We start from the raw sequence: 26,366 nt of genomic DNA, 5'->3' as shown, positions 1-26,366 counted from the left end.
AAAAATTATTGGGGCTGATGTTTATAATCAGGTGGCACAATTGGTGGTGGTTTTATAAGCAAGGCTTTATTATCGAAAGAGTAAGCTAGAAAATCATTCATACTACCAAAAGTTATATTAAGTGCACTTCTTTAGAATGCGCACAAATAAAAACAGTTCATGAACAATATGTTCCAAAATTTACTTAGTCAGCACTCGAAAATCGTAAACAGAGAAATTATGGAGTATTCACACCATATGATTTGGTGGTTCAAGGTCATACAATTCTCAAATAGCTCTTCTAACCCCCACTCTATGGTCTCACTCATTGTTTACCTACGATGGAGAAGGTATTTTCATGGTTACATTATTGAATAGTGATCCACGCATTAATTCATTTATAGATCTATTTTACCTATCTCTCTATAAGTGTATAATGTCTCTTTAAGTATTTTTCGTGCAAAAAAAACAACACGTGAAATCTGATGATAAAAAGAAATTTTCGGGAGATAAATTAGAAACCAGGATAAGTATCAATTTTTTGTCAATATTATTTAGGTCGCTTAAAAACTGATAAGAAAATGTCTATTCTTTTCATAGATGCTCAGTGCTGTTTGTGCTCAGGCTAATCTATTTCATTTCCACGGAAATATTAAACGAGCAAAGTTAAAAACAAATATGTATACAATGATTTTGAAAAATACAATTCGGTGTGCTGTTCAAGAATTTTATGATTAGGGATAATATCCTATAATACGAAGAATTTTGAGGAAACTGTTTTCATTTAGGCTACAACTGAGGTTTGAGGTAAATGAACAATATCAGGCAAGAAGATGCTGCAAGTGATACATCTCGATAAACCAAAATCACGTTAGGAATTTTGTATGGCATTGATTCCAAATAAAAAAAAAAAAATGTTCTCAAAGTATCTGGTAATCCAGGATTCAGGTAATGATTTTCTGTTTTGCAGGTTCAGCATAGCAAGTAGTCATTGAAGATGCTGGTTAACTTTCCTAAACTGATAGTTCTGATGATTGTCATTAAGAGCAATGGGATAAGTAACTGGTTGGTGGTACTATAAACTTACAAGTTTGGAAGTAGGATCTCTGCTTATGATGAATTATGCGGGTTATCTTTTGATGTTCAAAGAAAACAATTTCACAAGTAACAGTAGGAAGGCTAAGGCTAATATTGTGTAATGGCTTCAATGTAAAAATAGTCCGCATAATCCATTACACAAAGTTGTAGAATTAGATAAAGTTGAAACAGATACAGTATGGAGTACAGAAAATTATTTGAACTTGATGAATCAGCATTAGAAATGAGAGAAGGTATAAATAAGGCTTTCTTCTTTTCAATATAATTACGGGGTCTTTCCAACTAAAATGGGAAGTAGAGAACGGAAATTAATTGAAGATGCTACTAGAATATGACGAAAGAAAATTGGTTCAAAATGTGTTGATTAACTGTAAGCAGAAGATTTTCTGAAAGAAAAATTGCGAGATCACTTCTTTGAAAAGATTATAAGTAATTTTCAAAAAGAATGAAGCGAAAGCTCCGGTTAAGAAGGCAGTAATCTTGATGATGGTCACTGTGCTGACCGAAAAGAGGAACTAACTTTGTTTTCCAATATAGTAAAGTACGGACGAATAAAAAGTTTTTTAAAAAAACTTAAAGTGACAACATTTCGACAATATGATCTCTTTTTTCAATTGAACAAATAGAATTATTACAGTAATAAGAGAATTAAGGGAAGGGATTAGCTATGAGGTTAGCATACTGGACTCCCACGCGGAGGTCCCGGGTTCGAATCCAGCTGCTGACCCTTAGATTTTTTCTTCCTAGGAGCTTCTTACAGCTCACTGTCCGGTGATGGACAGTGTTGTTTGTAACGAGAGAACACTGTCCGGAGGCCGGCAGTGCACTGAAAAAAGCTCCGGGCGCCAATAACCTTAGTTGTTGACGCGCCTTAAATCACAAAAAAAAAAAAAATAAGAGAATTAGCTTACTTCAAGTCAATGTATACTGTAATATTCCTTGTTAAGGTTGCTACACTTGGTAGTCAAACCTGTGATGACATCTTTTGACCACTTGCAGTCATTTATTTTGTGACTATGATCCCAGAAGCGCTAGTTTACATAATATTGTATTCGTTTTTGGTGAGTGATTCATTAATCCAAAAAGTAGAAAGATTATAGTATTTTTTAATTTGTTTACTTTAAAGTTTGTAGTATCTTCTGAGTGGGCCACTTAGGTACTCAATGAAAGTCATGGAAATGTTCGCCACATTTTTTTTAATCTTGTACTAGATAATTTTTTTGTCTAAATTGGTTTGATTGTTTAGGGAAAAACCAATTTATAAGTTGCTGATAATCTAGATATTATCTGCGAACTTAATTACAAACAGTTCAGAACATTGGTTAGCACTTTTTAAAGATTCAGGGAGGGAGCACCCACTAATCAATAATCTTAAAGTAGCCGATAGAAAAATGGTTAAGAACTGTAGCTCTCTAAACAAATACCAAAATTACTATTACATATATTTTGCAGCCTTTCTGCACCGCTTTGATTTTTGAATGTTGTTACAGCTTTTTTTAATTTATTTAAAGTCATAATTGATTCATAATATGCAACACTGATCAGGTGCATCTTATGAAAAGTGTAACCGCATTTAGACCGCAGAGGTTTGATTTTTTGAAACTATTATTCACATCAGTTAAGTTTATGTAAACAAAATTGTAATTCGTAAAATTAGGGGCAATGAAATTAAAAAATTATAGCAGCTGAGTAGTTTGTTGCAATGTTCTGTGTATTTAAAATCTATTTACAGTTAAATAACTTACACTTTACTCCTTGAGTAATCAGTGTTTTGGATTTATTACTCACCTCATTCGAATCCGGTTTGAAAATGGAGAAAAATAGCACAAGATCAGAAGAAACACTGCCTTTTGGTGAGTACGAAGCTCGATCACATGTTACTTCTTGCTGTTTACCTTCATGATTATTTTTTAAAAATCAACTGTGAAGTAATATTTTAAAATTTGTTTGCTATAAGTATCCAAAAGTATTAGGTATATCTAAAACTGTGAAAATCCATGGTCTAACACCATATTCAGAAAAAAAACCATGTTTATGGCATTCTTACTTGCACATTAAGCCAAATTATTTTAAAATTTAAACTTGACAAGTACTTTTGACAGTGATAACAATACTCTTTTTGATTAGAAATGTATACCAACACAGCAATTCTTATTTAAAAAATTAGATCAAATTATAAATAAAAAAACCATGAAAACGTGATTAGATTCCGCGAGAATTGTGGCTGTTGCTAGTTAGAACTCTAGTTTGTTTGATTAATCTACAAAACCAGAAAAGGGCCTTTGAAAACATGAGGTTTTCCCCCCGAAAGAGCCGAACTATTACTGGCCATTAATACTGTGACACAACAAATACATTGCCATTTCCTCTTGATAAAAATCTACACTGTATACCCATTGCAAGGCCCGTGTGATGCAAGTTTCCATAGCCTATAGAGATCCGTAAAGGAACACTACCATTCAAGTGATCACCTGACCTTGGTAGTAGTCCTGCAAACAAATTCAGCAGCCAAGAACTGGTACTGTTCCGGGGGACACTATAAGGCTCATGAATTGGGCGTTGGAAGGCGGGTGAAATAAATAAGGTCAGCATTTAGCATACAAGTCCATCCCAGTAACCTCGTAGTCTCGCTGAACCATGCCATCTTTCCTTTCATTAGTTTCCATGCCACCTAAATTTTTTCTCGCCATCTTAGAACGCAAGAGACTGCTTCTGGAAGCAGAAGCATAGAAGAAGTCTCTTATATCAGATGCGTTACTATCACTAGTTAACGATATGAGGCGTTTTAAACTATATCTATGGGGCATTATAAACAAAAGCAAAACCCGGCATCTTGTAATAAAGGCAATTATTAGAAACTACTAAGAGTCAGTAGAACCCTTCTTTTCACTGGTGGAGTTGATTAATTTAGTGTCCCTGTTCAGTCGCAAGAAGTGGAGGAAACGGCTCTCATATCCTGTTTGACGGCGTTGCAATCGCAAAGGTGGTATTTGAGATCTTTGGCACTCAGTCCAGAGGAGATCTTCCAGATACTGGTGGGTAAATTCCCTTGACCTTGGAAAAAGGGAAGATTTTCTCTACAAGGAAACGCCTGATTGGCTGCACATCAACTTATTCTAATATAAACTAATTCGCTGCTGTAAAACTATTTTAAGCCAAACTGTGGCCTACACATAACTAACTGATCAAAAGGCAACATCATTAACTTCAGATTAATTTGTTTCAGATGTTTGTTTCATCAAACAAGAGAAGATTGACAATGTGTTTGACGAATATGAGGTACCAAACTTTGGTAAGATAATGTTACATTTTATGTATCTGTATAACATATAAATTTATTACATCTTTAAAAGTTTTTATGTATTATACAACTCGTTGATTGCAGAACCGTTTAGGCCAATCAAAAGTGAACCTGCTTTGGATTTAGATTTTGACAGAGTTGGTGAGTAACCTAGTTAAGTCGTGAGTTTTTGGGCACATTTTGTTTTGATTTTCTAACGTTCAACTGGCTGACTTACATTAATTATTCAAGTATTGTATTTAAAGAAACTTTAAGCCATAGACGCCCCAAAATGATGTAGCGATCAAAGGAAAATTATCTTGTTACCATCAGATTAGAACATAATGCTGTGGTCCTGTTCTCCAAAGCACTGCATCCAAAATGGCCTGAGCTCAACTCACTGCGGCCCTCTACTTATCCAAATAGCGGTCTCTGTTTCCGACTAAATCAATGATTAAGTTAAATTTATTTGATTCCTTGATCAAAGTCCCGAGAAAACTAGTTTTCTGGATATAAAAGAAATATTCAAATCATTAATTCCTGAAGAATTAAACTTTTTACAAAAAATGACACAGGCATTTCAACAAACCCAAACAGATATCCCTATTGCAATGGTTTTTTTTTAGTATGTGTTGCTTAGAACGCCAAGAATCCCTGAGGAAGTTGCTAATATCCACTCCCTCAAAGGATCATTACTTTTCCCACCATCTAGCTAACAAATGTAGAATCAGTTTTTATAAATAAAGTTTTTTAAACGTTATTAAGAGGCTATTCACGTTCCAAAATCCAACTGTATTTTTACTAATTTCATAAATTTATTATTAGCTTATTGAAGTAATTAATATTATTTTCTGATTGCAGTGCTGTACCATCCAATAAAGACTGAGCCAGAAGAAAATGAGATATCAGGTACGTGACGAATCTTTGTTATTTTTGTTTTGTTTTTTTGGAAAAATAATTTCCTAATTTATTCGTTGACTTCTGATGAGGTTTGCTTTGCTTTAAGGGAAGGATTTTTGTTTCCAAAAACCGTCAAAGGAAAATTCTACTTCTCCATACAGTCCTCCATGGTTTACTGTATATTAAGAAAATAGAGCATTTTACAGTGCCTTAAATAGATTAAGATTCCACCATAATTACCCACCTCGCCATTTAACTATTATTGCCATCCAAATAGACCCTTTATACTCTTGCGATAAAGAATGAGCCGCTGCATCAAATAACATTATCAAATAAACACCCCTCAAGTGTATTTATTTCGTGAAAGTATTGAAATAAATTTATAGCTCTGCAAGTGAGCATTGGGTTTTCCAAGTCTAAGGTAGGACAAGTTTTAAAAAAGAGGGGAACATTTGTTGAGTAAAGGATGATTTGATTGGAGAGATTTTGATACTTAAGTTACAGTAAAGGCGAGTGTCAGAACCCAAATTAAGATAATGTAAAGTTTGAGCTAGGAACCAATTTTTTTTGTTTTTGTCTCAAACGAGCACAATACGGATATTTTCTGAGAAAACTCAAAAAAATTGAACCTAACACAGTTTTTTTCTTTTACAACTAAAACTTTTTCTTTAATTTACTTAGTAATTTTTAATTTTATTTGTTTTCAGAAAATTGGGCAGAAGAAGCGAACAAGACAAGCGAAACGTATGAGTATACAATCAGCCAGACTTCATGTTCTTCAGCACTGGATAGTAGCCTACAAGGAGAAGAGAGAATATTCAAGTGTAGCATGTGTGAATTTCGGGCCAGGCTGAGAATGGAAGTCAAATTGCACATGAGTGTACACGATGGACAAGAACAATTTAAGTGCACCAGTTGTGATTATCGAACGGCCCATGTGAACAGTTTGAAAGAACATATGAATGGACATGTTGGTAAAAAGCTTCCGAGACGTGTATCCAACGGATATAAGAGGACTGGTGTAGCTAAATTAAAAGTTAAAGAGAATGACCGCAAAGGGAAAGCAAAATCGTTCACTTGTTCAATGTGTGATTTTAAAACTGCTTACGCAAGGAGTTTAAAAGTGCATATGCGGACTCATTTAGTTAAAACATTATTAAAATGTGATTTCTGTGTTTATAATACTACGAGCGCATGTCGTTTAGAAAAACATCTAAAAAAACATGATTCAGAGAAATTGTTCAATTGTAGTATTTGCGAATATTTTACCGTCGATTCTCAGATATTTAAAGAACATTTAGCTGGTCATTATGGTGAAATTAGATTCGCTTGTAATCTTTGCGAATTTAAAACTAACAAATCTCATCATATAAAAGAACACATGATCTCTCACTCGAGAAAAAAGCCATTCAGATGCCTGATCTGCGATTATCGGACCGTACGAAAGGCACTGTTTAAAGCCCACGTCCTTTCACATGCCGGCGCGCGAATATATTCCTGTAATTCTTGTGATTATAAATCTGGTCTGTTGTGGAGTTTGAAACTTCACATGGTCTCACACAGCGAAGGAAAACATTATACTTGTCATTTGTGCAGCTATAAAAGTGCATCTAAATCAAATCTAAGAGAGCACATTTTAAAGCACAACGGTGACAAATCTCTAGTTTGTAATATATGTCTGTTTAAATCAAGAAATACAAATTCTATGAAGAAGCATTTGTTAACACACTTTAGAAATGTCTATTCGTGTTGCTTTTGCGGTTCAACTGCTAACACAATGCCAGCTTTTAAATCGCATATGATGCTGCATACAAAAGGAATGCCATTCGTTTGCAGCGTTTGTGCTTATGGAACATCGAAACGATCTCGGCTGAAGAAGCATATAACTGTAAAACATCAAAAATGTTGTTGAATGGTGTACAGAATTTTATTTCATTTTTATTTTCTTCATTATGGAGAATGCTTAAGCAATCAAAAATGTAAATTATTGCTGCCCATAAACTTGGCTTTGGCCCATGTATCATGATGCTACCGTCAGAAGGGGAAAAAAATTGCGAATGCTCTTTTCCATCTCAGCTAATTACCAAATTCTTAAGTGAGCTCAGTGAATTTCAATTTCTCCAGTAAGGATCTACTCATTGCGGTATTGGAGTAAATGAAAAGGTATCCAGAATAAATTGACTTGTACACTGTAACCCCGAGGGAATGGTCCTGTAAGTAGTTTAAAAGCTGAGCGCTATTAGTGAACAGTTTTAGTCCGATGTGAAAATTTAGTGGACCCAATCACAGGTTATTTTTGTGTCATGTTCGCAGCACGTGCACGATCCAAACCAATCGCTTTTACATTGACGACAGCTAAGAATGTAGAAGATGTTCAATGATTTAGCTGATGCGTACCTTTTAGAATGAATCGCTTCGAGAAGATAATGCAGACCTAAATACCTCGTTTGCACCATGCCTACCAACAAAATTAATTAGAAATTAGTGGAAAATGCCTGTAGCAAAGATCAAACCATTTGTCTAGTCCAGGATCGAGAGTAATTAGCAAAAAAAAAACCTGATTAAGATAATGGGAATAACAATTATTGAAAGAATGGGTGCGAAATAATAGTGACTTCATAGTTACGAAAGAAAGATATGCGGTGACATAAGCATTAAGAATCTCTGGAGCGGTCCAAACTGTACTGAGTGACAGAAGAGTCTAATACTCTGTTGTCATTAAGGACAAAAGTGCTCTTCGACATCCTTAGTCAGCTTTACTCAATAATGTCCACCAGCCAAGACTGGACTATTCAAGATTTGTAATTATTTTATGTACTTGTTACAACCTAATTCGAAAACCAAAGTCTACTTGCTTGGAAATTTATGAGTTGTTTGATGTCTTAAAGAAAACAACAATTATACAGGTAATTTGTTAAGTCGAAATTTTTATCGAACAAACATTTTTGTAATTGTTACGATCTTTATCAACCAATAGATTAATTTTAATATTTTTTTTTGAAAAATTTCAGAAGAACAAAAAAAAATATCTGATGTTTTTCTTTTACTATTTCTCTCTTGGTCCTCATAAATTTTTTTTCAAACCTTCAATTTGTGCGCCATATTAAAATTCATTAGACAGTTTGTAAAACCATACATTACGCATGAAGTGTAACCTTACAGAGAAGCCTCGCCAACCCCTGCCTTAGAATTCTCAATATTAATTTTTCTAAAAACGGTAAAAATATCTATGGCAAAGTAAAATCTATCTGTAATTTAAATATAAAGTAATTTCTCACATTTTCCTTATTTAAATTTTAAATTAATTATTACGCATAGAGTGTTTCCATCTAACAATTATCGTACTTTTTTTTTGCAGTTCTTCTGGTAAGATGAACTTTCCAAGATAACTAAGTTGTCAAGACTCACTTCTACTGCACAGAAAGTATTTGAGTGTCACTTTTCACCAGTTTATAATGCATTTCTAACTTAAAAGGAGTTGGCTCTTCCTCAAGACTTGAAAGTTAATATTCTTAGTGCTCTTATAAAGGTTTAACACTTTCACTTGATTTTTTTCTTTTCAGTAAGGAGTGATTTCAGGCAGAATTCAAGGACACAGTGGTGAATCCAGATCTTCCATTCGGGGCGTGAGCAAAACTAGTAAGATATCGGGTGTGTTCAGGGGTACTCTTACAGTCAATATTATTGCCCTTTAGTCTTTGCTATTGGCAACTATATTGACGGAAAGTCGACAGGATTATTGATAATTTGGCGTGAATAAAGGTTTATTATTATTATTATTATTATTATTATTTCTATTTTTTTTTAAGTGATTTAAGGCGCGTCAACATCTAAGGTTATTGGCGCCCGGAACTTTTTCCAGTGCACTGTCAGCCTCCGGACTGTGTTCTCTCGTTACAGACAACACTATTACATCACCGGACAGTGAGCTGTAAGAAGCTCCTAGGAAGAGAAAATCTAAGTGTCAGCAGCTGGATTCGAACCCGGGACCTCCGCGTGGGAGTCCAGAACGCTAATTATTATTATTATTGTTATTGTTATTATTATCGTAAGGCGAATATTGCAACCGCACGAGTAAGAAATCACTTCTGCACTAGTTACACTCTCAATATTTTGCCTAAAATAATTAAAATATACAATTATTTAAATAGAATCTGAAACATTAGATGCTGAGGCCACACTAGCTAACTATTGCTTTAACAAAGCCATGTTTCAAATTACTCATCTACTTAAAATAAGAAAAAAAAAACATCACAATTAGATTTAATAAATCAGAAAATACTAAATGTTAACGAACAAAATTGTTGTAAATTGTAACGATATTATTAAATTACACAAAATGTTTAGCATATTGGATTCCCACACGGAGATCCCGGTTATGAATCCAGCTACTCGCCCTTAGATTTTCTTTAACTAGAATCTTCTTAACAGCTAACTACTATCCGGAGTCCCCGGCATAGTGCTGAAAAAAAACTCCGGGTGCCAATAATAACCTTTAGATGTTAACGTTGTGTTGTTACAGTAAATTGGTCACCCAATTTCTGTGTCTTACTTCTGTAGAAATAATGTGGACAAATCGAGGTAAATTAATTAAATTTTGAACGCGTGAAAATATTCACAAATTGAAGCGAGGGCAAAAAGTAAGTTTTTTGTAAAAATAAAAGTAGGTCCACGCTTATAATCTCGTTTTTCTGTAAGCAATACGAATTTTTGCATTTCTACAATAACATTTACATTAAACCTAAGTGTATTCAGATGCCGCCTATCTGACGTCTTTCAATACAAACATATTTTAATTTTATCCAATTCTCTCAGTATACTATCATTTCAAAACTGCAAAGCCAAGAAATATATTAAAATTATGTCATGTGTACAAAGTAAAAAAGGTCTTTTCATTTTCTTTTCTCAAAAATGTGATTTTAGAAATCATTTGTTGTTTTTTTTAAAGGAAAAAGTCAACCTCTTTTGGATATCCACTTGCTTCTGATGAAGTACCATTACAGTTATTGAATTCGCTTAACCTTTATTTTTTATGTATTTATTTATTTTTTACGATCTTCTCCAGCACCATCAAACCATCAAAAAAAACTTAAGAAAGAAAAAATTTTGCCCACGAAATGTTTATAGTACTGTTTTTTCATTACTGTGTGAATTCTACCATCTCTGTAAATTAATGCCAACAATATTTGTATATAAATGTTCCACGCCTGATTTAGTTTAATAGTTCTATTTTTAAAGAAGACGAAAGTAATTCTATGTTGCTGTGATTTATAATACTATTTTTGTACTATTTCTTTGTAGGTAAAATAGACGATGAAATTTTTAATTTATAGTGTCTTTGATTTTTCAATTTTAGAAAAGCCTAATGGCTTTTGATCCTCGAAAAAGAGAAAGAATTTTTTGGCAGATCAAGTTGGCATATTATGTGTACTAGCATAAAACATTGTTAGCTACGTCATGTCAACACGTCCGAGTACTTCACTCCTTCCTGGTATAATTCTTTGAAACTTTTTAATGTTCACTTACTCTTTTAAGAAGACCTATTAAAAAAAAAAAAAAATTGCGTTTTTTTCTTTTGAGTTTTCATTTCAAATAGGTTAAAAGTAGAAAATCGCAGAAAGTTTGTATTTAATATTTTGTTGCTACAAAGGAACTCGGTAAGAAGACATTTTTTTATTTATTTTTTTCAATTGGTATTCTATTTTATTGGAGATCAATCATTTCCAAAGATTCTGGAAAAGAAGTGATGAAATTATGCTATCATCGTAAGTGAAATTAAACCTATAAATTCTTTATTTTTTAAAAAAAATGACGTAATCTGAAGTGCAAATTTTCTGGTAACCAGTGATTCTTCCGAAAAAACACTATATTTACTTCAATATAATGTGCTGATCATCTGTATAAATCGGCTTATAAATTGCGGAGGGGCGCGTTGGATTCTTCAATCAATTAACTTATTAGTTATAATGAAATTATGTTGTTAGAATTAGGAGTTAGAAGAATTACATTATCCAGCAGTGTCAGTTGTTTAAAACACAAAGATGCATTGGTACATTGCCCTCAAAATTTTGAATCAAATACAATTTTATAATACTAAAATTCGTAAATAGCGTGTAAAGTCAACTTAAGGAATCAAATGTCGCTTTATTAATCTTATAAAATAAAAATATTACCTGATAAGCTTGAGACGTTAAAGAAAAGTAAATAAATGTGATCTAAGCCTGTTCTCTATGACTTTTTTTAAATTTTTCTAAGCATGCGAGACAACCAATTGAAGTCCATCCAACAAAAAAAGAGATGAATCAAAACGTTTAAAGAGAATGTATCGATAAAAAATTGTAATTCTTGCAAAGTTCTAGGTAAATCATCTCTCGTATTTTTATGTGGCATATTTAAGTCTGCTTAATGTAACAAACATTCTTCCAAATCAAATAATTAAGTTAAAAAATACAAAACAACGAGGAAATAATTAGGCTAATAATAAATATTTTGCGCAGAAAACTCTTATTTAAAAATAGAAAGAATGGTAGCTTCTGTTTTATTCCACAAGAGGCAGGTCAAGCTGTGCTGGATGTCAGATGTTTATTGTTTTGCTATTGATAGAGAAGTGCCGTTGCCATTGATGCCGGTCTCCTTATCAGTACGTGAAGACCTTACTCCAAATATTATCTCAAATGTCATTTATCAAAGATCGTAACAGCAACGTGTTACTTTTTGATGACCGAAGAAAACAGAATAAGTTAGTATTAAATTTGTATCGTGCTGCGGTTTGGTGAATTTTAGATTGTTCGTAAAACTTGCAAAAGTTAAAATCGTTTTGTAATCATGTTTTGTTTTAGATTGCTGTTTGAATTTCGTTCCATGTACACCATATTTAAGTGGGTTGAGCATTAGACATTATGCATCACTTTAAAAACTTTTAAGCACAGGATTAATCATTGGAATACTATGACATCATAATGTCGGATTCAAAGATAAACCAGGAACCACTATCAATTGGTAAGCCAAAACATCTCTTAATTAATTGTAGATATTTTTGACATATCCTTATAAAGTTATGTCCTAGCCATTATTTATGTTTTAGATGAATGTGAAGTGATTAAGTGTGAACCAGATATACCATTGATTATAGACTACTCAGGTAAGTTCATAATGTACGTGCATTTTATTAGAAATAGCTTTGTATTTACTTTTCAAATAAATTCATATTGCAAGCAATTATACTTGTTAGCGAAGGGGTTAGTTCAGTATTTAGACCTCTTGCGGAGATTCTGGATTCAAATCCAGCTTCCTGTCCTTATACTTTTCCTAGGAGCATCTTTCAGCTCACGTACAGTCTGGCAAGGATATACTATTGAATGGTTGTCACGGAAACAGAACTGATTGTTTGAGACCTTGTGAGAATTTTAAATAAGAGGGTTGACTCGTTTAAGAAGTAAAGTTTCAAATAGTTGTTAAGTTAATTAATTAGAATTGCTATAAGAGAAAATTGTGTTAGTGGCGTTTCACAACAGGCTAATTAAGAAGGTTTTATTATTAAATTTAATAAACTCCGTTTATTTAAATTTACAGATGACTATGCCTTTCAAGGAGTTTTTACAAACGGCCAAGAATCTTCACAACTTAATGACAACCGATCAGCTAGCGATAAGTTCATATGTCATATTTGTAAATATCGTGCAACTTTAGCATCAAATTTAAAAATCCATATAAGAACGCACACTGGAGAGAAGCCGTTCAAATGTAACTATTGTGATTACAAAGGTGTATCGTCCTCAGCCTTAACAAATCACAAGCGAACACATACCGGTGTAAAACCATTTGCCTGTAAAGTATGTGACTACAGATCTACTACATCGTCCAATCTGAAAACTCATATGAGAACGCATACTGGAAACAAGCCGTTCAGCTGTAAGCAATGTGAGTATAAGACCAGCTGTTCGTCCACACTGAAAAGGCACATGCGAACCCATACTGGCGACAAACCGTTTCGTTGTGATGTGTGCCAGTATAAAGCCACTTCCTCCTACAATCTGAAAGTGCACATGCTGAGAGGTCACTCACAGAACAAGTCTTATTCCTGTAAATCTTGTGATTTTAAAGCACCATCTAGGAACACTGTTAGAGCACATTTTAAGAGAGACCATTCAAAAAAAAAAAACTGAAAAGTAAAGTAATCTTATTTTTGAAAGTTTGCATTTCTAATATTGCAAACACATTGGTGTGTGATCCATTATTGGAATGGCAATTACTTCAAGTATTCCTGTGATGTTCTTGACGAAAAGAGTGGAATTTACAGGATATAGTACCTGAATTTTGTGGGCAGTTGTGAACTCGAAACATTGTAAGCGGGAGCCAAGTTCATCACAATGTGAACCTGATAAATCAGTTTTTGATGGATGCAAATCTGAAACTGGTTAGAATCAACCTGCATTGCGGATGTAACTATCTATTCTGTGGAAGTCTAGTATTATCTCTCGTCAGATATAATACTTTATATATTACGCCACCTTATACACTTTGAGGGAATGCAAGTTTTTTTTAAGCGTACCATACTGCAACTTGTTACAGGCTAAAGAGAGTCCTGTTTCTCATAATTTTAATCCTCTACTGATACCCGCTTGCCACTCGAGGATGGTGGCTAGCGAAATTGAACCATGAATGTTGTGGTATTCCAGAAAAAAATGCTGGAAACTTGAGCCGCACTGTTCTCAGTTTGAACATCTTTGAATATCCAAAATATTCTCAAAATTAATCCCTCCCATAGGGGAGGGATTAGCTATGTGGTTAGCGTACTCGATTCCCACGCGGAGGTCCCGGATTCGAATCCAGCTGCTAACCCTTAGATTTTCTCTTCCTAGGAGCTTCTTACAGCTCACTGTCCAGTGATGGACAGTGTTGTCTGTAACGAGAGAACACTGTCCGGAGGCCGGCAGTGCACTGAAAAAAGCTCCAAGCGCTAATAACCTCAGCTGTTGATGCGCTAAAAATAAAAAAATAAAAAAAAATTAATTCCCATTAAAATGGCTAATTGGCAGAGAATCCTGGAAATATCGAACATATCAAAAAATAAACTATTTTTTCCGATGGGTATATTTTCATCTTTGGAAAATGCAGTGGTTTTTCATCTTTTTTTAAATGTGAGCATCTGATTTAATAAACTGATGTAATATTTGTTAGTAAAGAATCAATTTCACTACAATCGATTTTGTTACACCAAATTCAACACCTGTCTCAGAATTTTTAAAGGAGGGTGTATTATCTTCGGCTGGCAAGTTTTAAATTGTGACTCAGTAGTTAACCGTTTCTTTAGACACTGGCCATTTTTGATGCAGTTAAGGAGCCCTGAGGATCGGGATGCACCTGATGGCCGTCCTGAAACTTTCTCTATAAAAACCCCTCCTTTCTCCTATTCACTACTAATGAGAAATACAGAGCAAGAAGCTTCGCTACAATTTTCTTTAGAATTGGGAAAAGATGGAAATCGTGAAAAAGGTATGTTTCAACAGTTCATACTTACTTACAAAAGCTTTTACTTTTCTAAGAAAGAACAAATCAATTATCCAAGGTAGAAAACGTTTTATTTCTTAAATAAATTTAACACAAATTTATCTAAATACTAATTTAGAAAAAATAAATAAATCAGAATACTTTGTTTAAAAAATCAACACTGTACGCACACATTTATAGTTTTTTTTTGTAATTTCAGAACATAATGATTGTGTCACATGGCTGGCTTCAAGAACCAAAAATTAGAATTCGAATTTTCTACAGAAATGAAGTCACCGGAATTCGTGTTTTAAGTTCTCTGAAGCTCAAAAATAATATTTTTAGAAAATGGCCAGTGATTGGAAAGATTTTTGAAAAATGTAAAATCGCAGAAACCTCTTACTTATATATTTAGATTCTAGAATTAATCCTAGCTTCAACTTGAACAAACCAAAATTCCTCAATAGTACTTTAATCTGAACAAATTTCCTCGTAATTTGCACCTATTTATAACTTATGTATAAATGAAACTTTTTTAATAAAAACTCCAATAAGAGCAATAGGAGATCCCCCCAAGGCCAATTACAGTGCAGAAATCTAGTTCCTACTTTCATGTGTTATTAAGGAGACATTCCCCAACCGAAAGTATGGCTGACCAGACATTAAGTTTAGCCCTAAAATACATAAGGTACAAGACGGTAGGGCACTTTTTTACAATATTCTTCCCAATATTTACCATATTTAGCTTTACACTTGCTCTCATCCCGAAATATCCTGTGCAAAAGCAACACAGTCAAGAACATGATGAAAATGTACCCAGTAATGCCCAAACCATGTGCCGGCAATGCCCAAGAGAGATTCGACAACAATTCTAAAGAATAATTAAGATGTCTAGCCAGTCCCCAACCACCGGATGTTAACAATAAAGATGTTTTCTCTTTGCCAGTGTTGTCAGTGTATTTGGCTACAATGTAGGTTGGCTTCTTGTTCCATATCAATGTATTACCTTTGATACACCGAAAATTGGCTTTTTCAAAGTCTACCATCAATGTGGCAATGATGGAAATTATGCCAAATATCAATATTAGAATTGCATTCTTATTGGAAATGACGGGCGGATGGTTGACTAGAAAGTAAGAAGTGTATGAATATTGGCATGGTAACCAGACAAGAGAACCCCATATCAGGTAGTATCCAGCTCTGTCAAAAGTGAAGTCTAACGAGTGATAATAGGCTGTTTCGTAGATAAAACCCTTGTAGAGGTACACCGTCTGCAACAACAAAATAGAAAAAATTAAAAATATAATTTAAATTAATGGGAAATACACTTTCCCAGAATTATATGATTACATTAGGACATTAAAACTATACATACTCGTACTAACAGACAAACCAACCACTACTTAAAGACTGACACTGAATTGGCTAATTTGTGATCCATAGGGCCGTGAAGAAAAGATAAATAAAACTTTTTACCTTTGCCTGAACTCAGCAAGTATCATATATGTAATTAGTATAATAGCAATTAATTTTTTAATGAAAATATTCTGCTATTAAGCAAGGTCTAATTGTTTTGAGAAAAGCTGTAGAAGCCGATCTTTGACCAAGTATTAGACAAGTTGGTTGGGGGTTACCGAACATCGTTTAATTTCCCCGTCAGAGTACGCATGGTGTTCTCTGAATAAAGGATGAAAACACGAAACCAGTCAGAGACAGAAAGAAACCTCCTTCGATCGATAAAATCAAAACAATGCAACAACTTGCGAATTATGAGTGCCTCAAACTGATTAAGAAGTCATAATTTTCGGCAACTTTTTTCTCGAAAACTATTAGATCTGGGTTGTTGCAAAAAAATTACATCTATAAAGGAGGGTTTGCCCTTTATTTTAAAGAAAATTTGGGAATTTTATCTTTTGTAGAAAAAGAGAAAAAAATTGTCAAAGTTGGGTGTTTTTCAACGTTACGCTTTTTCGTGCACTTTTTGTCGATCAACCCTTATACAACTGTCCTACCGGACAGTTGTAATATTGGAATAAGGCCTAAAAACTACTAACACGAATTGATTATCCTCTTTGCGTATGTTTGCGAAATGCTCTCTGCTCAATAAAACAACTTATTTAAGGTGTAGACCATTTTCTGCAAGTTGGTTCCTGATGGGATGGATTTCATTTTATTCAGCACTGTACTTCTTAAGAAAACTATCCCTTTAGATAACAAAAAAAGTTTTACGTAATAAATAACTTTTAAAATACGCTGAAACACTTGTGCCAGACTGCCACAAAAATTCTGAATCAGATTCAGGTACTCATGAGTTGTGTGTAATCTGTAACTATAGAGTGAAAGTAAAGGTCTCGTTTCGATTCTTTCTTCTTTTCGTCTCTATTTTTGGAGAAAGATTCCTTTCGTAAGTATCGCATTATTGATTTTTCTATCATTGAACTTTATTATAATTAATATAATTCTTGATATTAACATAATTATAATTAATCTCTAATTAATTATCTAAGATTCATTTGAAAACGACTACTACATACCTGAAGTAAACAAGTAACTAGAGTCGGCACATCAAATGACCTCTTGTCCAAAGCGGCAAAAAAGAATGCAAACACCTGAACTTGCCAAATAATCATAGCTACTCTACATATTATCAATTGTTTAACGTCAACACCCAATACTTTCGGATGTATTTGACGACCAATATAAAATAAATACAATATTGGCAATCCTGCACCTTCATTTGAACTGAAGTACAAGTAGAAGTTCAAAGCAAATGCTGTAATATTTAATGTGCCCAAGATGTTTGGCATATTGTCGAAAATGGTACTGGATAAATTTGGCCACATCCATTGGGCGCATAAGTATGTCAGCATCGTGATTAGGTAGTAAGTTACAGCATTGCCCTGGAATGGAACAAAACGGGAGAATTAATTCTGCTTATAAAATAAATAATAAAATTAATTGTGAACTCACACAATTTTATTTCAACTGAAATTTTGTTGTGGGGCTTCAGTATTATACAACGCGCTTTTTGCGCAGAGACAAGGGGATACGGCTTTACAGAAAATCTGTTTACTTTACGGTTACGAGCACGAATCTTATATAAACCTTAATTAGTTCTATTCAGTTTATTGCTTTCCGTAGAAAAACTTAAAAAAAAAGGGTTTAAATTCAGTAATTTAGATGATAATAATAAAAAGGAAGAAGATTAGCTATGATAGTTAATGCCAATACCTTAAACATATTTAGCAATTTATGACCCTCTGATGAGTGTATTTCACAAGGAACACATATTGAGGAATCTGTAATTGACGTCTTACTGTAATCAGAACAGAGTAGGCATGAATTTAACCTCATTTGTCTTTCTGTCTGTGACCGTTTTTTTTTTTTTAATTTATTTAGTAATTGACATTATATCCAATAAATAAAGGGGAAAAAAATCTGTCCCTACATTTTACACAATCACATTATTCAGTTGCAATGATTAAGAAAGAGTGACAAAAAGCCCTTCATAATAGCTGAACAATAAACTAACCTTATAACTTTGAATATAACCATCAGGTGAAGTTGCACCTTTGATTTCTTCGCGGGAAATTATCATCCACAAGTACGCCCAGGTTAATATTACTGCTACGAATGTCCATCCTATTGTGTTACCATTCAAAGCAGATAGGATGGCTTCCCATTTTAACGGCTCACCTCTGCCAATTAATGCTAATAATTGAACACTTGCAGTAAATCCAATTAAAAATATGGGTGGTACTATTTTCTGTTTGAAATAATTATAAAGAGACATTTTCCTATTAAAATAAGTTCCTCAATATAAAATAAACTAATGCCGGGATAGATTCAAAAAATTACTTATATATGAGTAAATAAAATTGAAAAACAAAAAAGTAATAATTTCATTGACCTAAAAATTAAAAACAATTTTGTGAAATTGTTATGAACAAAAAATATACCTTAACTCAAAACAAAGTCAAATTTATGTGAGAAAAACAAAAACGAATTGCATAATTTCAGATCCTTATCTTCCTCCATTATAAGGCTATAGGTATAATTAACGATTCATTTCAGGGAAACATGACTCAGTAAACAGCGACAGTACAATTACAAACTTGAGTTAGTTTTAAAGTAGTCAGTCAATGGCTAGTTCAAAGCCAGCTTCCAATCTATCGTGGGCAGTTTACATTTTTTTGGAACTACTGGGAAAGAAGCGCAATGAATACAAAAAAATCATGTGTATTGGTAAGGAAATGATTGATTATATTTTTGGTAAAAGAGAAGAAAACTTTTCTTAAGTTCATGACAAACTTACAACCATTGTTGGAATCGAACTTAGCCAAACTAAGGGTTTACTATATAGTAAATAAGGATATCCTTACTCACGGTCGCTTTTTAGTTTAATCCATAGTGGCCCATGCCGCTTTCTTTGCACACAGTCGGAAGAGCACTCTACTGGTGTGCATGGTTGTGCGAGCATATCAGCTGGACTTCCATCAAAAGGCAAAAAAAAACATATTTTCTCCAAACATTGAATTCAAACATTTCACTTAAAATAAGACCAGCCATTCTAGTAAAATGCTTCATTATAAGTACATTTATCGACTTTTCCGAAATAATCTTTCAAACGTAAGAATCGCTTTATACGCCAGCGTGCTAGCACACGACACAATAACCTTCTAGTAATAATTAACCTTCTTGTGTGCCAGTCCGGCAGATCTGTGGTGTGGGGCTTCACAGAATAAGTATAGCAATTCGTAATGCGAAATCTCGTAATTGGCTCGTTTCCAGAACTAAAACGGAATATCAATGCTCATTACCGTAAGAAACATTGGGGAAAGAACTAAACAATTATCCAAGAAAGAAAACGTTTTATTTTTTAAATAAATCTAATACAAATTTATCTAAATAATAATTTACAAAAAAAAAAATCAGTATACTTCGTTAAAAAAATAATCTTTTGAGCGAATACATTTACAGGATTTGTTTTTTTTTTTAACTTTCTGAAGATAATGATTGTGTCAAATGTTTGAATTTTCGACAGAAATGAGGTCTCTGGAAATCGTGTTTAAGTTCTCTGAAGTCAAAAAATAAAAAAATGGCCTGTGTTTCAAAACATTTTTGAAAAACTGAAAATCGCAGAAACCCCTTACTTATATATTTAGGTTCTAGAACTGGTCATAACTTCAACTTAGCAATCAAAATTCATTAAAAGTACTTTTATATGAAGAAATTTCCTCGTAATTTGCACCAACTTTACCTTGAAAGACGGTATTAATTTACACTCAAATAGATTTATAACTTATAAATGATACATTTTCAGAAATATGTCAAAGTAGTAATACAGTTGCTATTTTTACATATTATTAAGAAAAGTTTTATGTGCAGCTAAAACTCCGTGGTTCTAGAACATTCCCCAATCGAAAGTATGGCTGACCAGACACTAAGTTTAGCCCTAAAATACATAAGGTAAAAGACGGTAGGGCACTTTTTTACAATATTCTTCCCAATATTTACCATATTTAGCTTTACACTTGCTCTCATCCCGAAATATCCTGTGGAAAAGCAACACATTCACGAACATGATGAAAATATACCCAGTAATGCCCAAACCATGTGCCGGCAAAGACCAAGAGAGAGCCGACAACAATTCTAAAGTATAATTTAGATGTCTAGCCAGTCCCCAACCACCGGATGCTAACAGTAAAGATGTTTTCTCTGTGCCAGTGTTGTCAGTGTATTTGGCTACAATGTAGGTTGGCTTCTTGTTCCATATCAATGTATTACCATTGGTACGCCGAAATCGGGCTTTCTCCAAGTCTATCATCAATGTTGCGGTGATGGAAATAATGCCAAATATCAATATTAGAATTGCATTCTTATTGGAAATGACGGGCGGATGGTTGACTAGAAAGTAAGAATTGAATGGATAAAGGCATGGTAACCAGACAAGAGAACCCCATATCAGGTAGTATCCAGCTCTGTCTAATGTGAAGTCTATCGAGTGAAAATAAGCTGTTTCGTAGATGAAACTCTTGAAGAGGTACGCCGTCTGCAACAACATAATGGTAAAAATTAAAAATATAATTTAAATTAATGGGAAATACACTTACCCAGACTAATATGACTATATTAGGACTAATAAAACTAAAATATAACTTTCTCAGATAGTGACATTAAAACTATAATACTAACAGACAAACCAACCACTACATAAAGACTGACACTGAATTGGCTAATTTGTGATCCATAAGGCCGTGAAGAAAAGATAAATAAAACTTTTTACCTTTACCTGTACTCTGCAAGTATCAAATATGTAATTAGTATAATAGCAAGTAATTTTTTAATGAAAATATTCTGCTATTAAGCACGGTCCAATTGTTTTGAGAAAAGCTGCAGAAGCCGATCTTTGACCAAGTATTAGGCTAGTTGGTTGGGGGTTACCGGATATCATTTAATTTTCCCGTAGCACACATGGTGTTCTCTGAATAAAGGATGAAAACACGAAACCAGTCAGAGACAGAAAGAAACCTCCTTCGATCGATAAAATCAAAACAAGAATTATGAGTGCCTCAAACTTTGATTAAGAAGTCATAATATTCGAATAAGGCCTAAAAGTTACTATCACGAATTGATTATCCTCATCTATTCTCACCTAAGTAAGTGTGTCAACAGCTCTTCTCAAGAATCGATGTTATTTTCCATTTATAAAACGTATTGTCTCTTTCAATAAAAAGTGGGCATACTAAAGTACCTGAATACTGGTTAGGCCAGGACAATCTGCTCTTCTTGGGTCTTAAAGGGAAATGTTCTCTGCTCATTCAAACAACTTATTCAAGGAATGGACCACTTTCTGTAAGTTGGTTCTTGATGGGATGGATTTCATTTTATTCAGCACTGTGCTTAAGAAAAACTATCCCTTTAGTTAAGAAAACAAGTTATTCTATGTAGTAACGTTGCTGAAACACTGAATCAGATTCAGATACCCATCAGTTGTGTGCCGTCTAAAACTATGGAGTGGAAGTAAGGGTCACGCTTCATTTTGCCATTACATGCCCAATTCTTTCTTCTTTTCGTCTCTATTTTTGGAGAATGATTCCTTTCGTAAGTATTGCATTATTGATTTTTCTATCAATAAACCTTATTATAATTAATATAATTATTGATATTAACATAATGGTAATTAATCTCTAATTAATGATCAAAGATTCATTTGAAAACGTCTACTACATACCTGAAGTAAACAAGTAACCAGAGTCGGCACATCAAAAGATCTCTTGTCCAAAGCGGCAAAAAAGAATGCAAACACCTGAATTTGCCAAATCATCATAGCTACTCTACATATTATCAACTGTTTAAAGTCAACACCCAATACTTTCGGATGTATTTGACGACCAATAAAAAATAAATACAATATTGGCAATCCTGCACCTTCATTTGAACTGAAGTACAAGTAGAAGTTCAAAGCAAATGCAGTAATACTTAATGTGCCCAAGATGTTTGGCATATTGTCGAAAATGGTACTGGATAAATTTGGCCACATCCATTGTGCGCATAAGTATGTCAACACCGTGATTAGATAGTAAGTTACAGCATTGCCCTGGAATGGAACAAAACGGGAGAATTAATTCTGCTTATAAAATAAATAATAAAATTAATTGTGAACTCACACAATTTTTATTTCAACAGAAAATTTGTTCTGGGGCTTCAGTATTATACAACACGCTTTATGCGTAGTGACAAGGGAATACGGCTTTACAGAAAATCTGTGTTTACTTCACGGTTACGAGTACGAATCTTATAAATAAAGTATAAATCTTATTTAGTTCTATTCAGTTTATTGCTTTCCTCCAGCTGCTGACCCTTAGATTTTCTCTTCCTAGGGAGCTTCTTACCGCTCACTGACCGGTGATGGACAGTGTTGTCTGTAACTGTTTTTAATTTTTTTTTTTCAGTGCCGGCAGTGCACTGTAAAAAGCTCCTGGCGCACAATAACCTCAGATGTTGACGCGCCTTACTTAAATCATTAAACAAAACAATTAAAAAGCAAATAAACATAAGTTAACCTAACCTTTACCGTAGATAAATTAATGCTTTTCCGCATGTTTCTCACACCTGCCACTTCATTGACACTGGGTTTTTGTTAATGCATAAAACTCAAACATATTTTGCATTTTATGACCCTCTGATGGGTGTATTTCCAAAAGAACATAATTTTTTCTGGGGGGCAGGGCAAAGAACATAATGAATATACACATATTGAGCAATCTTAAATTCTTAAGATTTTAATTTAATTTATTAATTTTCTTGTAAATACGAATTTAATGTTTATCAAATTATTATCGTTTTTAGGATTTTGCTAAATAATTAAACGACTCTTTAAAGAGAAGCCTTTTTCATCCCTTCCAGAACTGCCTTAAACGTTTTTCCAAGAAAAGTCATTCAAATAAAATAGTAGAAGTAAATGTGAATATAAAGTTTTCTAAAAAATCGTTCGAACCGCTTCTGACAACAAAAACTCAAAATACTGGATAACTTATTCCGTAAAAAGGCACTTATGGTTGAGTGAATTTGATCGCTAATTTAGTTTCAGCTGACAACACTGAACGAAATATCGAGTTTTAGGCCAATTCTACCCCCCCCCCCCCCCCCACGAGCATACTGTGTTTAGAGACCATTTTCTATTCCAGGGAAAAATCTATATCAAACTGTTTACATAATCTCATTATTCAGTTGCCATGATTAAGAAAGAGTGACAGAAAGCCTTACATAATAGCTGAACAATAAACTAACCTTGTAACTTTGAATATAACCATCAGCTGAAGTTGCACCTTTGATTTCCTCGCGGGCAAGTATCATCCACAAGTACGCCCAGGTTAATATTACTGCTATGAATGTCCATCCTATTGTGTTTCCACTAAAAGCAGATAGGATGGCTTCCCAGTTTAACGGCTCACCTTTGCCAATTAGGGCTACAAACTGAACACTTGCAGTAAATCCAATTAAAAACACGGGTGGCACAATTTTCTGTTTGAAATACTCATAAAGTGACATTTTCCTATTAAAATAAGTTACTCAATAAAACTCAAACTAATGCCCGAATAATTTAAAGAAAATTACTTATATACGATTAAAATAAAATTAAAAAAGTACTAATTTCACTGACCTAGAAATTACCAAATAATTCATTTTGTTATAAACAAAAGAAATACCTTAATTTAAAAAAAAAAACTGCATTAATTGGATTGTTGCGTTGATGTGAGAATTTCAGATCCTCATCTTCCGCAACTACAAGTCTCAAGGTTAACGGTTCATCTCAGGGAAACATTATTCAGTAAACAGCAATAGTACAATTCCAAACAACTTGAGTTAGTTTTAAAGTAGTCAGTCAATGGCTAGTTCAAAGCCAGTTTCCAATCTATAGTGGGCAGTTTACATTCTGTTAGAACTACTGGGAAAGAAGCGCACTGAATAAAGAAAAATCACTTGTATTGATAAGGAAATGATTGATTATATTTTTTGAAAAAGAATATAAAGTTTATATACAGGGTGATCCATTTAAAACGCACCAATCGCTAATAACGTTTTAGGAAAGCGGAATTTCGAAAAAACGTACGAAGTAAACTATATGTTCTTTTTAGTCTAGTTTTCAAATTTTTCAACCCCGATGCTGTATCTTCATTTTTGGCGGTGTTACGGTCAAAAACCCGATTAGGGTTCCATAAGGACCAGTGGTTTTGACAATGATTATGAAAACTACATAAAAAACTGTGAAAAATGGCGTTAATTCTGTTTCGATATCCCTAATATTAGTTGAGATATTTAAGATCAAAGTTACAATTTTATCTATTCGTAAACGGTTTTCGATATTAATTTTCCACCAGAAATACACGTTTTGGGAGGTCCTCTGACTGCAAAAAATATTATTTGAGACTCAAAGAACAAAAATAATAAGAATAGAAGATTTTAAAAAATGTAGTGCAATGTAATGGTTATGGGTGAGACAGAATAAATTTGTTTTATCATCAAATGAAAGCAACATAACATCATGATAATGTATCCCATATGCAAGACTTCTTGCCCTATAATTACGGTGCCACGGAGGGGCGGATGTTGGTATAGTGATCAAGAGCGTGACTTTGTAAGTGGGAGGTCCCCAGTTCGAATCCCGCTTATACCTACACTTTATTAAAAAAAGTATTATGATTCTTTAAGTAATAAGAATGTCTTATTATCGAATGCGGGATTCGAACTGGGGATCTCCCACTTACAAAGCCACGCTCTTGACCACTAGACCAACACCCTGGTAAGATATTCTTACCGTAATCATAGGGCAAGAAGTCTTACCTACGGAGTACATTATCATGATGTGATGGTTGCTTTCATTTGATGATAAAACAAATTTATTCTGTCTCACCCATAACCATTACATTGCACTACATTTTTTAAAATCTTCTATTCTTATTATTTTTGTTCTTTGAGTCTCAAATAATATTTTTTGCAGTCAGAGGACCTCCCAAAACGTGTATTTCTGGTGGAAAATTAATATCGAAAACCGTTTACGAATAGATAAAATTGTAACTTTGATCTTAAATATCTCAACTAATATTAGGGATATCGAAACAGAATTAACGCCATTTTTCACAGTTTTTTATGTAGTTTTCATAATCATTGTCAAAACCACTGGTCCTTATGGAACCCTAATCGGGTTTTTGACCGTAACTCCGCCAAAAATGAAGATACAGCATCGGGATTGAAAAATTTGAAAACTAGACTAAAAAGAACATATAGTTTACTTCGTACGTTTTTTCGAAATTCCGCTTTCCTAAAACGTTATTAGCGATTGGTGCGTTTTAAATGGATCACCCTGTATATTATTTATATATTACCTAAATAATATATAAGTTTTTGAATAGAAAACTTTTCCCAAGTTCATGACAAAATTTCAGTCATTGTTGGGATCGGACTTAGTCAAACTGAGGGTTTACTATTCCTTACTTACAGTTGCTTTTTAGTTTAATCCATAGTGCTACATAGTGGTCCATGCCGCTTTCTTTGCACACAATCGGAAGAGCATACTTAACTAGTGTGCATAGTTGTGCGAGCATATCAGCTGAGCTTTCAGCAGAAGGCAAAATAAAACATATTTTCTCCCAACATTGAATTTAAACATTTCACTTAAAGTAAGACCATCCATTCTACTGAAATGCTTCGTTAGAAGTACATTTATCGAATTTTCCGGAAACTTTCTTTTCTTTCAAACGTAAGAATCGCTGTGAACGCCGGCGAACTCGCACATGACACAATAACCGAATACGTTCCTAGTAATATTTAACCTTCTTGGTGCCAGTCCGGGCAACCTTAAAGATCTGTGGTGTGGGGCGTCACAGAATAAGTATAGCAATTCGTAATGCAAAAACTCCTGTTTGAAGCACTGTATCTCAAAAAGATGTTTCCTTTGAAATTAGTGGGACGACAGTGACCGAATTCTCCTTTATTGGACCCCACTTCTAAATATATGTAGTATTCAGGTGTGACATATGATTTAATATTTCAAATTGTCAGTGCATTTAGCAATGAGTTCAATAAATTAATTGATTCCTTTGATCGGCTACCTCAT

The 26,366-nt window shown here is 33.7% G+C and overlaps 4 protein-coding genes across 12 annotated transcripts in view; 1 reads left to right on the top strand and 3 right to left on the bottom strand.

The window, feature by feature from the left end:
* Positions 1 to 2,996, bottom strand: part of LOC141452258 (GTPase-activating Rap/Ran-GAP domain-like protein 3) — a 387,611-nt gene extending 384,615 nt beyond the window's left edge. Inside the window, exon 1 of the mRNA XM_074124265.1 lies at positions 2,866 to 2,996. The gene's annotated coding sequence lies outside the window, so the exon portion shown is untranslated. The remainder of the gene's footprint in view (positions 1 to 2,865) is intronic.
* LOC141461956 (uncharacterized) lies at positions 343 to 14,460 on the top strand. The gene is made up of 7 exons (XM_074143448.1): positions 343 to 2,930; positions 4,304 to 4,369; positions 4,463 to 4,519; positions 5,219 to 5,266; positions 5,965 to 7,167; positions 12,342 to 12,398; positions 12,830 to 14,460. Exons 1-7 carry the CDS (start codon positions 2,888 to 2,890, stop codon positions 13,420 to 13,422), a joined length of 2,067 nt encoding a protein of 688 aa, XP_073999549.1. The 5' UTR covers positions 343 to 2,887; the 3' UTR covers positions 13,423 to 14,460.
* Positions 14,461 to 14,816: 356 nt separating this feature from the next.
* Positions 14,817 to 19,445, bottom strand: LOC141452410 (uncharacterized). 6 transcript variants are annotated; one of them, XM_074124528.1, is made up of 4 exons: positions 19,129 to 19,445; positions 18,279 to 18,444; positions 17,281 to 17,646; positions 14,817 to 16,017 (listed from the first exon to the last, which is right to left on the bottom strand). In XM_074124528.1, exons 1-4 carry the CDS (start codon positions 19,224 to 19,226, stop codon positions 15,421 to 15,423), a joined length of 1,227 nt encoding a protein of 408 aa, XP_073980629.1. In that variant the 5' UTR covers positions 19,227 to 19,445; the 3' UTR covers positions 14,817 to 15,420. The 6 variants fall into 6 exon arrangements, with proteins under 6 accessions (XP_073980629.1, XP_073980626.1, XP_073980665.1 ...); XM_074124525.1 differs by having other exon boundaries at positions 18,279 to 18,457; positions 19,133 to 19,444; XM_074124564.1 differs by having other exon boundaries at positions 18,279 to 18,457; positions 19,129 to 19,442.
* A 404-nt stretch (positions 19,446 to 19,849) lies between these two features.
* On the bottom strand, positions 19,850 to 26,086 carry LOC141452395 (uncharacterized). 4 transcript variants are annotated; one of them, XM_074124512.1, is made up of 5 exons: positions 25,749 to 26,086; positions 23,959 to 24,164; positions 23,540 to 23,804; positions 21,981 to 22,346; positions 19,850 to 20,798 (listed from the first exon to the last, which is right to left on the bottom strand). In XM_074124512.1, the coding sequence occupies exons 3-5, from the start codon at positions 23,798 to 23,800 to the stop codon at positions 20,202 to 20,204; spliced, it is 1,224 nt and encodes a 407-aa protein (XP_073980613.1). In that variant the 5' UTR covers positions 23,801 to 23,804; positions 23,959 to 24,164; positions 25,749 to 26,086; the 3' UTR covers positions 19,850 to 20,201. The 4 variants fall into 4 exon arrangements, with proteins under 4 accessions (XP_073980613.1, XP_073980609.1, XP_073980615.1 ...); XM_074124508.1 differs by lacking the exon at positions 23,959 to 24,164 and having other exon boundaries at positions 23,540 to 23,718; XM_074124514.1 differs by lacking the exon at positions 25,749 to 26,086 and having other exon boundaries at positions 23,959 to 24,327.
* Between the last annotated feature and the right edge of the window lie 280 nt (positions 26,087 to 26,366).

The sequence above is a fragment of the Rhodnius prolixus genome, unplaced genomic scaffold, assembly GCF_049639745.1.
Source record: "Rhodnius prolixus isolate KJV_2025 unplaced genomic scaffold, Rpr scaffold_1, whole genome shotgun sequence".
NCBI classification, from domain to species: Eukaryota; Metazoa; Arthropoda; class Insecta; order Hemiptera; family Reduviidae; genus Rhodnius; species Rhodnius prolixus.
Note: the sequence above shows the minus strand (reverse complement) of the source record. Positions and strands in the feature narration are given on the sequence as shown.